The following is a 17,037-nucleotide window of genomic DNA, read 5'->3' on the forward strand; positions in this document are numbered from 1 at the left end:
TGCATATACAGCAAGGTAAATGTGCTGTAAATGTAAATACAGCTTTTTTTGTTTAAAATAGATTTACAGAAAGTTATTGACATTAACATTAACATTTATTTAGTAAATTACACATAATTTAACTATAATGTGAGGTTTTAGTGTACAACAATTATACAGTGTTATTTATTTTAAAGTTTGTTGGGAAAATTAATCTATATTTTACAGTAAAGTACATATAATGCTGTAAATACATATACAGCAAGATAAATGGTGCTGTAAATGTAAATACAGTATTTTTCTTTAATTGATTTACAGTAAGTTACTGTACACTCTTCCGGAAATCATTAACCGTGTATAAATACTGGTTTGGACCAACAGAAATATGTAATCAAAGGCATTTTAAGTTGATTTGTGTAAAAATAGCTGATAAACAATAAATACTGCCAACTGCTAAATATTCAAACGAGTGTATTTAAATACCACTTAAATGGTTATCCAATCAAACTGAGCAAGTCTAGTATTTGCTGTGCAAGCTTCATTTAGCTGCAGTACTTCTCTCTTTATCCAGTGTCCTGATTGAAGAGGGCGTTCCTGCCTATTGTCCGAACTCTCCTCATCCCGAATTAGTCATGTCAGCTGTGCTCCAGCATTGAGCTGCTCAGATCTGACTCATCCAACAGAAACAAACTTATAAACATGTCAAAAAAAGCGCACACATTCTCCAAATATCCACATAACATAATAAAACACTTAAAAAAAAAAAACACTCAATACACTTCAACATTTCCCAGATTAATCGTGGAAGTCAGTAGTGGTCAGATTGAAATAGAGGGCTTTGCTGATGGCCATTTTAACCCTGCAGATTAAGGCAATCAGATTAGTTGTATCAGTTTAGTCAGTCAGAAGCAGCAGGCTCGGCTGTTGTGTTTCGATCACTATAATGGACTCCAATTGTTTACTTTTACCTATGAACATTGAAGGAAAAAAATCTTTTGGACACTGAGGTAAGTGTAGCTTTTTGGAAGGATTTTCACTACCATATGAAGGTTTGGGATCAATAGGAGTTTAGCTTAGATTATTACATAAATAAGCATGTTTTTTTTTGGAACAGAGTAGGATTAATAGTTTTATTCAACAAGGAAATTTTAATTAAAAATGTTACACTAATGTCTATTTCAGAGACATGCTTTTCGTTTAATGTTTTATGATCAAAATGTTGAATTGTTTACACTTAAATATTCAGCAGCACTAATATTTTTAACATCAGTAATAATGCAAATTATTTGATTATAATGAGTTCTGATATACCATGGCTGATGAAAGCAAATTAGCTATGAATCTGGAATAAATTGTTTAAATTTTAATAAAACAGTAAACAACCTCATTATGTGTATATTCAATAAAATAAATGCAGCTTTAGTGAGCATAAGGGACTTCTTTCAAAAACATTTTTAAAATATTACTGACTTAACTATTAAATCTTAAATTGTAGCGTACATGTTAGTGAATGCAAGAGTGTATGGGTGTTTCCCAGTGCTGGGTTGCAGCTGGAATTGTACCCGCTGCATAAAACATTAGCTGTATAAATAGGCGGTTTATTCCGCTGTGGCGACCCCTGATTAATAAAGGGACTAAGCCAAAAAGAAAATGAAGTAATTAACTATGCATACCCCACAGAATAACAGATTTTTTTTCCAAATTCTGGATTCCTTGAGGAATAAATGATCTGTTCGCTTTATAGGTAATGTTCTGATTTGCGATATTTGTGTCTTACAATATTAACTAAACAAAATATCAACTTAATTACATTTGAGCTGCAAAACAATTGCACTCATTGGTCCAATTATTTTGCATAACTACTAATATGAGACTCATACAAGCTGATTTGTTCAGTTTCTTGAATTTTGAGTTGTGAATATTTCATCATGTTCCTAGCCAAATGTACATTTTTAAGCCATTATATTGTTCAATGACAAATTATTTAAATCAATTCATCAAACCGAAAACATTAATATGCCCATTTCCCATAAAATTTAAGGTCAATCATCATTTCCTACAAATAAATGCTCTAATGATAATATCCTTATTTGAAGTTCTAAACATACCCTGTACATTATCAGTAGTATAAAATGAAAATTTTAATCAAAAGAATCACCATTTAATTATTTCAAATGATCTATTTTTTCAGAGCTTGAACATCTGTTAAAAGAATCTCTCCACGATGAGACATTTCTGAACCTGAACTCAAAGTGCTTTAATCAGTGTTTGTGTTAAAAGATTACTGTGGAAAATTAGACGTCTAACACACATAATAACAGCTCTGTCGGTGACTGCTGTGCTGTTTTGCTTTTGCTGTGACAGTCATTGCTGTGGCTTAAAATAGTTCAGTGGTTCAAAACTAGACCCATGTTTTCCTTTGAAGATTTGCGACCCATGTTCACATGACTAACAAACAAAGTCTAAAACAGCTGTATTTATGAAGAAAGACTGCTGGAAATCTGATTACATGACCACATGTGTAAAGCGCTACATTGCTAACAACATTTATATTGCTCTTGAATGTATTATTTTACAATAAGCTTACTGTTACTAACAAGAACTCTGAATGAACCAACTTCTATGGCATTAATTAATTATAGTTAATGCTAATTTCATCATTTACTAATGTGTCATTGTAAAAAGCTTGTTAATAAGCAATAATAGAAGACATGACATTCAATTATTTCACAGTGATTAGTTGCAGCTGAAAGAGCATCCACAGCGTAAAACATATGCTGGATAAGTTGGTGGTTCATTTCGCTGTGGCGACCCCAGTTTAATAAAGGGACCAAGCCGAAAAGAAAATGAATGAATAAATGTCGTTGAATATTGAAAAAATAATGCACACCCAAGGTTTTACACCATCACCACCTTGGGTGTGCATTATTTTTCAATGACTTATTCATTCATTCATTTTCTGCCACTTTTCCAGGGCCGGGTCGCGGGGGCAGCAGTCTTAGGAAAGAACCCCAGACTGCCCTCTCCCCAGACAGTTTCTCCAGCTCCTCGGGGGGGATCCCGAGGCGTTCTCAGGCCAGCAGAGAGACATAGTCCCTCCAGTGTGTCCTTGGTCTTCCCTGAGGCCTCCTCCCGGAGGAACATGCCTGGAACACCTCCCTACTGTAGGTAGGCGTCCAGGAGGCATCCGAAACAGATGCCCGAGCAACCTCAGCTGACTTTCTCTCGATGTGGAGGACCCGAGATCTTGTCCTTTCAGTCATGACTCAAAGCTCATGACCATAGGTGAGAGTAGGAATGTAGATTGATCGGTAAATCGAGAGCTTTGCCTTTCGGCACAGCTCCTTCTTCACCACAACGGACCGTTACATCGGCCGCATTACTGCTGCTGCTGCACCAATGCTCCTATCAATCTCACGCTCCATCCTTCCCTTACTTAAACTTCTCCACCTGGGGTAAGGACTTTCCTTCAACCTGGAGATAGCAAACCACTTTTTCCCGGTGGAGCACCATGGCCTCAGACTTTGAGGTGCTGATTCTCATCCCAGCCACGTCACACTCGGCAGCAACCACCCCAGTGCATGCTGAAGGTCCATGTTCGATGAAGCCAACAGAACAACATAGTCTGCGAATAACAGAGATGAAATCTTGTGGTACCTGAACCGGACCCCCTCTAGCCTAAGGCTGCGCCTTGAAGTTCTGTCCATAAAAATTATCACTAGAATTAGTGATAAGGGGCAGCCCTACCGGACTCCAACATGCACTGGAAACAAATCTGACTTATTGCCGGCAGTGCGAACCAGACTCCTACTCTGTTCATACAGGGACGAGACGGCCCTCAACAGATCACCTCTGACCCCATACTCCCTGTGTACCCTCCACAGAATGCCACAAGGGACACGATCGAATGCCTTCTCCAAGTCCAGAAAACACATGTGGACTGGTTGGGCATACTCCCATGAACCCTCGAGCACCCTGGTGAGGGTATAGAGCTGGTCCAGTGTGCCACGGTCCGGACAAAAAATGCATTGTTCCTCCGGGATCCTAGGTTCAACTATTGGCCCGATCCTCTTCTCCAGTACCCTGAAATAGACTTTCCCCGGGAGGCTGAGGAGTGTGATCCTCCTATAGTTGGAGAACACCCTCAGGTCCCCCTTCTTAAAAATGGGAACCACCACCCAAGTTGCCCAGTCCAGAGGTACTGTCCCCGACCTCCATGCGATGTTGTAAAGATGTGTCTGCCATGAGAGCGTGACAACATCCAGAGATCTAAGATGCATAGGGTGCATCTCATCCACCCCTGCTGCTTTGCCACTGCAGAGCTTGGAAACTACCTTAGTGACCTCAGCTTGGGTGATGGGTTAGTCCACCCCTGCATACCCAGTCTCGGCTCCTCAATGAAAGACATGTCGGTAAGGTAAGGAGATCCTCAAAGTATTCTTTCCACCGCCTGACCACATACCCAGTTGAGGTCAACAGCTCCCCACTTCCGCTGTAAACAGCGTCGATGTGGAGCTGCTTTCCCCTTCTGAGGCGGCGGACAGTTTGCCAGAATCTTTTTGGGGCCGACCAATAGTCTTCCTTCATGGACTCCCCAAACTCTTCCCTGGACCGTGTTTTTGTTTCCACAACCGCCCAGGCTGCAGCACGCTTGGCCCATCGATACGCATCAGCTGTCGGGAGTCCTGCAAGCCAACCAAGACCGGTAGAACTCCTTTGTCAGCTTGACGGCAACCCTTACTTCTGGTGTCCACCACCGGGTTTGTGGATTGCCGCCCCGACAGGCACTACAGACCTTATGGCCACAGCTCCTCACGGCCGTGTTAACTATGGAGTTGGAGAACATGGACCACTCAGTCTCCATGTCTCCAGCCTCCATCGGGATCTGGTCAAATCTTTTCCAGAGGTGAGAGTAGAAAATCCCTCTTACTTGAGGTTCAGCCACACATTCCTAGAGGACCAATACGCTTTGGCCTACCAGGTCTGTCCAGCTTTCACCCCTGCCAGCGGATACAACTCACTACCAGGTGGGGATCAGTTGACAGCTCTGCCCCATAATAATAATAATAATAATAATAATAATATTAATAATAATAATTCAATAGTAAATTATTTAATTTATACTATGGTTACCTCATCTAAAGTTAGATATTATTCAGATTGTATTTCAAGACATTCAAGACTGCTCCTGTGTATAGGACTAGATTAGGTTTTTTTTATATATATATATAGTTGCTGTAAAATGAATGAAATGTTGTAGTTAAAATTTTTAAATTAAAACACAAAAGACACTGGGCCATAAATAGTTTAAAAAAGCAAACAATTATTATTTGAATGAGAACATTGACATTTTGAAAACTGAACTGAACTGAAACTAAATTATTTTTGTAATATTATATTTTTATTTTCCTAAAGCAACACAGTGAAATACGAAAAGCAACAACTATAAAGACAAAAAAGTAAAGTGGTAGAGAAACTGAAAGCCAGGATTTAAAAAGTGGTTTTGATGCCTTTTTCCATAAATAAAGAATATTTTTCTTAGCTAACACCATTCCATATTGGATAGCTTTTTTAAATTAATGACTGAACCCACGAGTCAGTGAGTCAGACCAATCTAAACCAGCAATTTAGGGAATGTAGCAAATTTCCCATCCATGTACAAGTCTTTTACAGTGATCATTCCTTTACTGGACCAGATTGAAAATGTAGAGTCATTGAGTGATGGCCTAAAGGTGTGGTTATAAGCTGTAGAGGTGGACAATGTTGTAGATGGCAACTTAAACTTTTTGCTTTCTGGATCTGACACCATATTTTCAGAGAGCTGCTAAGTATAAAGTTTGTGTTGACTACTTTTATCAATAGTGAAGTCGCTGCAAAATGTAGAGAGGAAAGAGAGTAGTTTGTAACACTGTTCGATGGCGAGCCAAGATAGAATGTCACCTGCGGACCCTGCAGGATGAGTTTTTTTCCTGTAAAATATGGCTCTGGAAATTAATTCTTAAAAACCAACTTGCGGGACTTAATATACGTCCTGCGGCAAAATTATTTAAATTTTATTTCAGTGATCTGCTTGAGGTTGACTTATTTTGATTAAGTAGCATTCAATTTAAGAACTCTTTAAACCATGCCCCAGATCGTTTCTCCATGTTCCGCTGGTAATGTCTTTAAATAAATAATTATTTAGGCCTATTTAATTACTCTTTTATTATTTATGTGCAATAATTAAAACATAAAATGAGATAGTAAAATATAATCAACAAAGAAAATGTAAATGAAAACATAAATGAAAAAGCTTATTTATTGACTGTCTTAGTCCTATCATTTTAAAATAACAAACACTGCACATCTTTCTATATTTAGGTTAAAACACTGCTTTATTTATTTATTTATTTATTTATTTATTTATTTATTTATTTATTTATTTGTGTATGTATGTTTGTACTTTCCTTTTAGTTGTCTTTTAATTCTTTAATTTTATTTTCCAAAATGAATCCTTATTGCACCTAACAAGTTAACAATAATTATGAAGCTTTTTTAATGATTAATGAAGGAATTATAATGCTTTGTTTCACTGTTTCATCTTCACTTACAAGTAGCAGGTTATTTGCAGCTACTGTACAGTATATTTCTAATCGTTTGCATGATCTCAAGCTGCTGTTTGTCTCGCGGCGTGCCACACTCGGCGGTAATGGTCATTTTGAAATGTCATCTACTACATATAGAAGTGTAATGTGGTCAGAACATGGTTCAAAAGCTGCATGACTGCATTTTTATTAAGTAACATTATTAAGCATAAATAAATATTGTTCTGAAGGTGGTTTTTTATTGTTTCTTACCTCACATTAACTAGTAGTACCTTGTTGTAAAGTGTGACCCTTTTTAAATGTCCCGCTAATGCCTTTTCTGGTCAATTTTGAGTTTGACATGATGTTTTCCCAGGTTTGTTGTAGATTGGTGGCCCCTGCGTGGGGTTAATCTGGAGCCATGAGCACGGGCCGTCAGATCCGTCTGCTGCTCTGGAAGAACTGGACACTCCGCAAGAGACAAAAGGTACAATTAACCCACTCGCTGGAACACAAAAGCACTCATCATCCTGGCCTGGAGTCTCCAAAGCCTTAGGAAAGCTTATATTTAGAGCGCTCTGTTTATATCACGTAATACAAACCTCAGAAATGTGGTTCCAAGTGCAGAATTCAGGCAATGAGGTGTGACACCACACACAACCAAAATATGAGACTCGCAGGCCGGATGTTTTGAAAAAGAGAGCTTTTGATGTGCTTTAAAATGTTCAGTTTGTTAAATCAACTATTTACAATCTTGTTATGTTGCTATTTATTTATAGTATGAGGGTTACACTTTGTAAAACAGTGCGCTCTGAAAGGTGGTATATTAGTGAAATGGTCCTATTCATTTTCCAACTAAACTTTTTTTTTCAGATTTATTAGTTTATTTGAATACTTTATCCCTATATTTTTAGACTGCCATGACATCATCCAAGGCTCATTTAAAGTGAAACATTTTATTACATTGTTAAAAACTAAATAAAAGGGCATTCTGTAATGAGTCAAAGGGACCCCCGACTTCCCGGCTAAAATCATAAGCAATGATAAAAGACAAAATTTCATGAAATGTATATTTACTGAGTAATACATGCAACATGGTTCATGTTGTTCTCTAAACAAATGTGCATACCTGTAACTGAAGGAGTCTAGTCTAGTTATTTTCTGAGGTAGTTATCATCACAAATTCAGCTTGTTTAAAACTTTTCCATTAACAAAAACCTAGTACTGATAAATAGGTAATGTAAAATGCGATGAATTAGCAATCTATGGCTTGTTTTGTAATTCAAGAATGTTTGTGGAAAAAATATATCATTTAAATTTTATTTATGTTAAAGTTGACACTTAGATCAATTTGATTAATAAAGAGTAACATTAAATATGATTAACATTAGATTGTTTTAATATATTCCCACAAAGCATATTTCTCTGGCCCAGCTCTGGCCCACACAATCAGATTTTGCTTGGCCCACATGAGTGAATTAGTGCATGAGTGGATATCTATGGAGTGGACCAAAGTCTGGCTTCCAGACAAGGGCCAAACATAGACCATCTGGCAGGGGAGTAGCAGATAGGCCTAAGTTATGTACCCCTCACTTTTAGAGACAGACCATTTAGAAACAGGTGAATAATAAGTATATGAAGATAAACTTTGGATCTTATCTCTCAAAGTCTTTGGTAGACTTTTTTTTACTCAGAAATAATTTAACCCTCTACCGCATAGTATTGCCTCATGGTAACATGATATTTATGTTAATTTCCTTGCCACTGTTCATAGATGTATATATCTGTGGCCACTGTTTCTTTAAGACAATGTTCAAAGAAAATACCTTAGCTTACCCAATGATGTGCTTTGGGTAAGTCACATGACCTGCAGTGTTTTTATGTGGCGCGATTTCTGACAGACTGACAAATGTAAACGTCAATAAAAACAAAGGATCAACTTATGTCAGATGCACAAAAAATCTGAAACATCACCTCCATTAAGTTATGATGACATATTCACAACTCATAAACGTTTTTTATTTTTATTTATTATTTTTTTTTTTGTAAATCGATCAAATGTATGTGTCCCCAAATGGCAACACTGTCCAATAGTGGAACATGCAATATTGCAATGGGTTAGCTAATTAGCAAGGTCAGCTGTGATCTTTTTATTTGTAACAATAACAACATGAATGCTAGTAGTATAATGTTGATTAGTTGTATGTTAATGGAATTTAATTTATTGATAAAATCTCATTTTAATGGCAATACTACTTTTAAATAGATATGAATACAGAGAACAGTGTATTATTGAGCACTACCATGTTCTGTGGTAAGGGAAAGAAAAAAAGGAGAGAACTGGCTCTTCCTGCAGATGAAAGTGAGGATGAGATGGGTTTTAGTGACCATGAAAATGATGCAGATTGGACATTTGATAAGAGCAGTGATGGAGACAGTTCAGGTGAGTTAGCTTAGAGGCATAACGTTATAAGATAGGCGTTGTAAAGTGTATATAGTATAATATATAAACATTGTTAGCTAGTAGCTAATGTTACATTATTCTGATGCATCCAGATATATTAAACTTGTTATTTATTTGTTATAATATTTACTGGAGAAAATATTTATATTTACTGTATTTGTATACATGATAATACAATATTATGATTGTTTTCTATAATATTCAGCAAAAAAGAATGGAATAAACGAAACCGGTTTGAATATTATAAATTTGAATTATAAGGAAATTTCTACATGTAAAATGTCCAAGTTAGATCCACTGTTGGACGTTGTTCCTATGGCAACATTCTTTTTAACAGCGCTTCAAGTTAAGCCATTTTAAGAAAAGAAAAACAGTCAAATATTTTTTTTATAGATCTATCATAATGTTCGCTGTAGAGGCTTAAATATCTTTTAAAAGTGGGTCAAGATAAGCCACACTTATGTGGTCCACACAATTTTTAACATCTTGGGCCAAATATATTTGACCTCTGGCCCAAGTCTTGTGAGCTGCCTTAAAGATGGTGCCACCTCTGCCAAACCCGGTCTATGGTCCAATTGCTTTATGCCAATGCTGGATGAATGCTTGCTGCGCCAGCTTTATGCCAAATCTGGGCCAGAATTATTTTCTACACGGGTTTTTATTTTAAACATTTGACATGTCAAAAATGTATTAACATCATAATAAATAAAGAAATTATTATGAAACTATATTAATATATGCAAAGGCATATTGTTGTTATTGGTATGTACTGTATTTTACCAACATTGCTACACAAATATAACACATCACTGTCTTGTCACGTTTACAGATTCGCTTTTTTGTTGAGATTTTGTGGCCTGTGTTTTTATTCATTGGACTTGTCTGGCTGCGAAGAGCCAATCCCCTGTACCGCCAGCATGAATGTAAGAATGCATAGCATCATATATCTATTTACAGTTCATCGATTTCATGCTTAGCTAGATTTTAATTATGAATGAAACTCAACGAACGTTTCTATTACCATCTATCTGTGTTGCCTAAAATTTGCTCATCATTTCTGTAAATGCAGGTCATTTTCCCAGCAAGGCTATGCCCTCAGCAGGAATCCTGCCTTGGATCCAAGGGATTTTCTGCAACGCTAATAACCCGTGTTTTCGCCATCAAACTCGAGGAGAATCGCCTGGGGTCGTTTCCAACTACCACAACTCCATGTGAGTCAGACTCTCCTCCGCAGCTCAAATCTGGGAGAATTTCCTATCTAGCACATTTGTCTTGTGGGCGTCCAGAGATAGTCCTGACACAATAAAGTTTTAAGGAAAAATGGGTTTTCCCATGCAGAGGAGGTTTGCTGGGCATCCAAAGGCTTGATAACAAACTTTCAGGATTGTAAGTTTAGTCTTATCTTAATATTTTCTAAAAAAAAATAAGTTCTGTTTTTTTTTTCTTTTTGCAGTGATGCCATATTCCTGCTTGCCATAAAATCACAATATAAGTCATCTCATATACAGATTTTTATATACATTTTATAGTCAGAGCAAACCATTATAAAAACTCTATTGATACTATTGATGAGACAATCATGATTAGCCTTCTTAATTTCCTTTGCCTCTCCGTGTGCGCTGCTACAATATATTAGTTCAGCCTGCTCACTATGTTACATAACTGCCCCCAGCTGGTCATGTCTTTCTTGTGTTAGACCATTTCGTGCTGTAACATGCAGTACTGCAGCATTGTGTGTGGTCACTTTTAATCACTCATGCAATCTCAGTAGCCACATCTGTGGTATCTTTTCTGTAAATTCAATTGACCACATGGAAATAACTTTTCCATTTTTGTTTAACATTTTGCAACTCAGAAATTTATGTGCGATCATATTTCTCACTTTATTTAGAACTTCAAGGCACAAGTTTGACTTAAAATGTAGAAATTAAATGAAATATAAAACTTTTGAATGATTACATGCCCAACATAAAATATCACTAAATAAAGTCAAAAATGTAAACATTGTATTTTCAAGATTGCAACTGTCTCAAAATTTTCTTATTGTTCTGTAAACTAACCCATAATGATGTGTAATGTTCCCCTCATAGTAATTATGAAGAAGCATTACAATAAACTGGTTTTTTACGACACCACAATATAAAGAAAAGAGCGTAATATGAAACGATAGACCTTTTATATTTTACATACAATATATATGTTCACATTGCCCAGCCCTAGTGCTGCTCCTGATGGCCAACATCCAACCAGCTTCAACACACTTGTCTAAATACTACTTGCTTCACTTACTACGTAAATACATTCCCTACATTAATCCTTAATTATAGTCCACATAAAAGAGTAAACAAAAACAAGAGAGTGCCCTGGAAGGGATGCCATTTTGTTTGTGCTTTGCTGTTTTGCTGGTCAGAAACTGTGATCTTTTTTTAACAATTATTAAGCTGTCAATAAGTAAGGATGTATTTTGTTCTCCTTCATGTATGCAAACATTAGTTTAACAATTAAATAATAATTAACTATTTAAAAACGTACACTGATAAGATTCCGCAATGGATACCATCTTGTGATCAGATGCGGAAATTCATTTGGTGTGCAATCTCTCACAGAGCATAACGAGCACTGTGGTTGAGTTCCCTTGAGAATGTATTGTATGGTTTTGGACATCAATATAAAAAATGCACTATTTAAGGGTATAGGGGGCTTATTTTGGATACAGCCCTTGTTTAGTTATGGTAGAATTCTGGAGTAAGGTGGCCCTTCAGCAACAGGATTGTGCATCTCTGCCATAACAGGTGCTTTTTCACAGTTCCTAGAACTGTTGTTGGAAGTAGGCATTTTTTGTGTGCACTGCAGGATGTGGGAATGATTTTAGTTCTATAAACTTCATTTTCAACACAGTTTATAGAATGTTTATAGACTGTTTATAGATGCAAAAGCATCTAAATATGAATGCATACAATTGTTTGCCAGGTGCTAAGCATCTAGACACAACATTCCACCACTGCATTATTATTTACACTCCACATTTGATACTAGGAAACAGCGCAAAAGTGATACTAGACCAGCTAAATGTTAACCGCTGTTCTATAATGCTTTTAATTGTGCAATATATAAACAGCTGTTTTAGAATTTCACTGGAAATATGGCAAATGATGAAAATTACCGGTAATTATTCCAGGAAGATCTGTATGTGTGAACAGGCCTTTTTTGAAAATATTGGTAATTTCACTCTGGCAATTTTCTGGAAAGAGAAGTTGTAACGTTAGCAGTAATTTGCCGGAATGCTGCGCTGTGTGAACGCAGAAGGAAATTTGAACTCACTGACTTGAGACGTCTACACAACGAACGTGCCTAATGTTGGAGCACATCTGACCATTTCTGGAAGCTGATTCCAACAGCGAGGGGCATAGTGGCTGAAAGCTGATTCAACCTGCTTTGACTGCACTCTTGGAACTTCTAGTTTATATGATCCTAAACATCTGAGTGATCTGTTAGGTTTGTATTCAGTCAGCATATCTGAAATGTATTGAGGTCTTAGGCCATTTAGTGATTTATGGACCAGTAATAATACTTTAAACTCTATTCTGAATGTAACTGGGAGCCAGTGTAAAGGCCTGAGGACAGGTGTGATGTGCTCTGGTTTCCTTGTTCTAGTCAGAATCCTGGCCTCAGCGTTCTGGATGAGCTGTAACTGTCTGACTGTCTTTTTGGGAAGGCCAGTGAGGAGGCCGTTACAGTAATCCACCCTGCTGCTGATAAAAGCATGAACAAGTTTCTCTAAGTCTTCACTGGAAACAAAGCATCTGATACTTGCAATGTTTCTGAGATGATAGTATGCTGATTTACTTACTGCTTTGACATGACTATTGAAACTCAGATCTGACTCCAGAGTCACACCAAGATTCCATGTAATGCCTATAATGAACCTTTGTTTTAAAGAGTGTAGAAAGCTGTTTTTTCCTTATACCAAAAATTAATGGGTATATGCTTGTTTTTTATATACTTAGTTCCATTTCAAGTTCATCAGTTGCTGTAACTAACTATTTCTCTCCTACTCAGACTGGCTCGGTTTTACCTGGACTCTCAAGAGCTGCTGTTTAACGACACTGAGTTCCTTCAGCTCGGCCGTCTGTGGCGTGAAGCCTCCATCATGAGCAACTTCATGGAGACTCTACGCACCAGTCCTGAGCGTGTGGCAGGTAATTAACCCAGCTCTCAGATGAACTGATGGACCTCTTTAATGGAACTAAGTGATGGATGGAGAGAGTGGGCATTTCCTGTCATGTACTTCCACTCCCCTCATACCTCTTTCCTTTTCCTGTTCAGTCTAATGGGCTGATGATGACTAGTCCTTAGTATGAGGATAAACCCAAGTCTCTCTTAAGAGGACAGTTCAAGCAAAAATGAAAATTCTGTCAAAATTTATTCATCCTCCACTGTTTCCAAACCTGAGTTTATATTTCTTGTGTTAAACACAAATAAAGATCCCGGACGAGCCCCCACTTTTTATGGCCCCTAAGTCTAAGGGAAAACTAATTACAAAATAAAATAATAAACAATAGATTAGGGTGTTAGATTCCTAATAAATACATTATCTACATTTAACTACATTATCTGTAAATATCCAAAAGAAAATAAACTGACAGAATGCCCTTAATATAAACAAAGTCAAACTGATTATCGAAATAAATAGGCAGGCCACCTTTACACAATCATATTTTCAAATGTATGTTTAGCATTACAGACACATACACTTCGTTAGTCTGTGTTAACAATTAATAAAAGTTTGGATGTCAACGGGAGGGGGAAATCCTGGAGCTCTCAAACCGACAGTCAAAGATAAAAAAACACTGACTTCCATAGTATTTTTTATTCCCACTATGGACGTCAATGGCTTCTTTTTTCATACATTCTTCAGAATATCTTGTTTTGTTTTCATCAAATAAATGAAATTAAAAGTTTAGAACTAATTCAATGTGAGTAAATGGTGAGGAAAATTCTATTTTAGTGTAAATTATACCTTAAAATGTAATTTTTTAAACATGTATTGTTAAAATGTTGATACAGTTGTACTGTGTGTGAAAATGAACAATGTTCATTCTTTCTCCTTGTTACCTTGACTTAATCTTTATTGATCAGCAGACTTTGTAGTTGAATTTTTACCAGCCCCTGGGCTTTTGTGCTAAAGATTTTTTAACATGTATATTTATGTTTATAATATGCCCACAGCTGTTCAGACAACATCGTTTTGTTTGATAAAAGTGCATCAGTAAAGGGCCTAGATAGAGGGTCCACTTGAATCAGAACACCCAAGTGGGTTTGAGTTCAAAACTCATACAGGAGTCAGGTTGTGATCAACTGAAAATTGGAGGCTGCAGGTCACACACACATAAGTGCTGTTCGCAGTCCGGTCCAGTTGGGTTGGAAATTCTGCTGGGTTTGGTTGGACTTATCGGATTTTATTGGATCTTCTTGAGTTGGGGTTTTTCCCTAATTGAAGTCATTGATTTAGATGTGATTAGAGGTGATTCAGGTCAAGCACCAATTTTAAGAGATGAGAAGTCTGGATTGTACTTTAAGTAGCATTATGTTAAAAACAGAACACTACAACAACAGCTATATTACAAAATATGGAAGGTTTTGAAATGTTTTTCCTGTTCCTTTTGATTCCAAGATAATTGTTTAAATGGCAGATTCTGTCATTATACAGAGTGTATTAGGGCCCCAGTTTCACCTAACTAACACACTGTATTTGTTGTCTTAAAAATGAAATGGACACCACAAACAAAAAAGTTTTTCATATGTTTGATTACAATGTTTTACGCCTATTGCAATTCTGATCGGGCCCCAATGAATGCGTGGGCAAAGAAAAATACAGTCCTGAGTTGAAACCGTCCAGTTAAAATGTAGTCCTCTCTTTCTGCTGTGAAACCAGAGCTATTGTTTTGGTTTGTAATTTAGTTAATATATTTACTCTACTGAGGCAGCGTGGTGGCACAGTTGGTAGCTCTGTCGCCTAACAGCAAGATTCGAGGCTGGGTCAGTTGGCATTTCTGTGTGGAGTTTGCATATTCTCCCCATTTACACATGGGATTTCTCCGGTTCTCCCGAAGGGATGAATCTCTTTATAAGATTTGGAGATTATGGATTTATTTGATGATAATTATTTGACTAGTAACAAAAGGCATTTAAAAAAAGGAAATATTTTCAATGTATTCCTTTTTTTAAATAAAAGTATATATATTTAGTAAAATAATAAAAAGAAATCTTAATTAGTGTTTATAGGTATTCATCATAAATAATAACATCTTTAAAAACAATAAAAGCACTAGTAAAGCATGGTAAATGTTCAAAAACAATTCCCAATCAGACAGGACCTGTTACTCATTATTATTCATTGCAGTATTACTTATCATAATTTTTCATAAAACATGTTATTATATATTTAAGTTGGTTGGCTTGTATCTAAAGTGGGCCAGCTGGATCTGTCAGCACTTTCTCCAGACACGTCTCTCATGTCTTGACCTCTCAGCACTGAAAAAGACCTGTTAAGCGACAAAGCTTTCAGCAAAGAATTCAGTGATCAAGTGATCCATTGAAGCACGTTGTCAGCACTGTTTGTCCTCTGAGTGAATATATGTCAAAGTCATTATGCACGCTGATCAACACACTGCTGCAGCATTAAGAGGGCTTCAATGAAGAAGATGTGGAATGCATTCTTCCCATTTCACATGAATGTGGGCCACAGAAAGAGGAATGTTTGTTTTTGGAAGTTTTAGTAAGATTTAATTTAAGAAATGGATGGATCAATCACATTTTTATTGGCAGTGTGAGTGAGACCAGCTTGTGTAAAACGTAAAAAAAGCAAACTAGACCTCTGACATTCTAAGTTATATTTTTAAGTGAATGGAAAAATAAAAAGCATGTGATTTTTTTCTGTGTGCAAGCTATTCTATACTGTAGTGTGTTAATGTATTAATTCAAAATATAGTCTCACATGCAGGAGTGTATACAATACTCAAAAGAAAATCAGCTGTTGACATAGAATTGGACCAGATTTTGGTAAAAACCTAAACAATACATAAACAGACAAACATAAAAAGTAAAGAAAGCAAAAAAAAAATAAAAATAAAAATCTAAACAATGTTATGTGTGATAACAATGGAATGACACAGGGAGAAAGTACTGAAATACTTATATATAAAACCTTTTTTTTGGTGATAGAAGCTTTAAGACACCTCTCATATGGAGAATGAAGTAACCTGAATTGCTCAGTTGTGGGTTTTTCACAGACTTCAACAGAGTGTCTTTTTGTCAAAGCTGGTTTTTGATTTGTAATTTTTATTGGATTTGAGTCAGGTGATTGGCTGGGCCATTCCATGGCTTGATTTTCTTTCTCTGAAACCATTTAAGAGTTTCCTTGGCTGTGTTTTGGATCATTGTCTTGCTGAAACATCCACTCTGGTTTCATCTTTATCCTCCTTCTAATGGAGATGTTGGACTAAAGAAGCTGATATTAATTTACAATGACCAATGGCAGAGGGTTGCTGAAGAGCTACTGAGAGATTTCAGCTGCTCTCTGGGCTTTCACTGTCTTTTTACACCTCTTTCTTCATGTGTTCAATCCTTTGTCCCTGCTTTACTTCATTTTATTACACATCTGAGAAAATCTTCAAGTCACCTTTAGAAATATGTTTCTTAAGATTGGTAACATGTTCAATACTTATTTCCCCTGTTGTATATGCAATTACATTTGAGTAAAAATACAAAAGTACAGCCTTGAAGTACACTCAAAAAATTACTTTTGCTTCTTGTTCAAAATACATATTTAAAATGATTTTTTAGGGGGAAGCTTAATTGTTTTATGTTCAATCCACTAAAAAAAAAAAAACAATCAAGTGAACTTAATTGATTTGAGTTGAGACAACAAAGTAATTGTGTGGATTTTTTACAGTGCATAAAGTAATTATAATATGCTTCACATAATTATAACCTGATTCTTACAAATCAATAATTATCTATTTGGTAAAC

The 17,037-nt window shown here is 36.3% G+C and overlaps 2 protein-coding genes across 3 annotated transcripts in view; one reads left to right on the forward strand and one right to left on the reverse strand.

Annotated features, from left to right (window-relative positions):
- LOC147846305 (uncharacterized) overlaps positions 1-17,037 on the reverse strand; it is a 350,900-nt gene that overhangs the window by 6,950 nt on the left and 326,913 nt on the right. The gene's annotated exons all lie outside the window — the stretch shown is intronic.
- The window catches only part of abca4b (ATP binding cassette subfamily A member 4b), an 87,313-nt gene continuing 71,110 nt past the window's right edge, over positions 835-17,037 (forward strand). The window contains exons 1-5 of one of the 2 annotated variants that reach the window (XM_087240558.1): positions 835-986; positions 6,919-7,029; positions 9,836-9,929; positions 10,076-10,217; positions 13,066-13,205. In XM_087240558.1, the coding sequence (XP_087096684.1) occupies positions 6,964-7,029; positions 9,836-9,929; positions 10,076-10,217; positions 13,066-13,205 (442 nt within the window). In that variant the 5' untranslated portion in view covers positions 835-986; positions 6,919-6,963. The remainder of the gene's footprint in view (positions 987-6,918; positions 7,030-9,835; positions 9,930-10,075; positions 10,218-13,065; positions 13,206-17,037) is intronic. The other variant, XM_087240559.1, reaches the window with a different exon arrangement.

This window comes from Danio rerio, chromosome 2 (genome assembly GCF_052040795.2).
Source record: "Danio rerio strain M-AB ecotype USA chromosome 2, GRCz13ab, whole genome shotgun sequence".
In the NCBI taxonomy this organism is placed as follows: domain Eukaryota; kingdom Metazoa; phylum Chordata; class Actinopteri; order Cypriniformes; family Danionidae; genus Danio; species Danio rerio.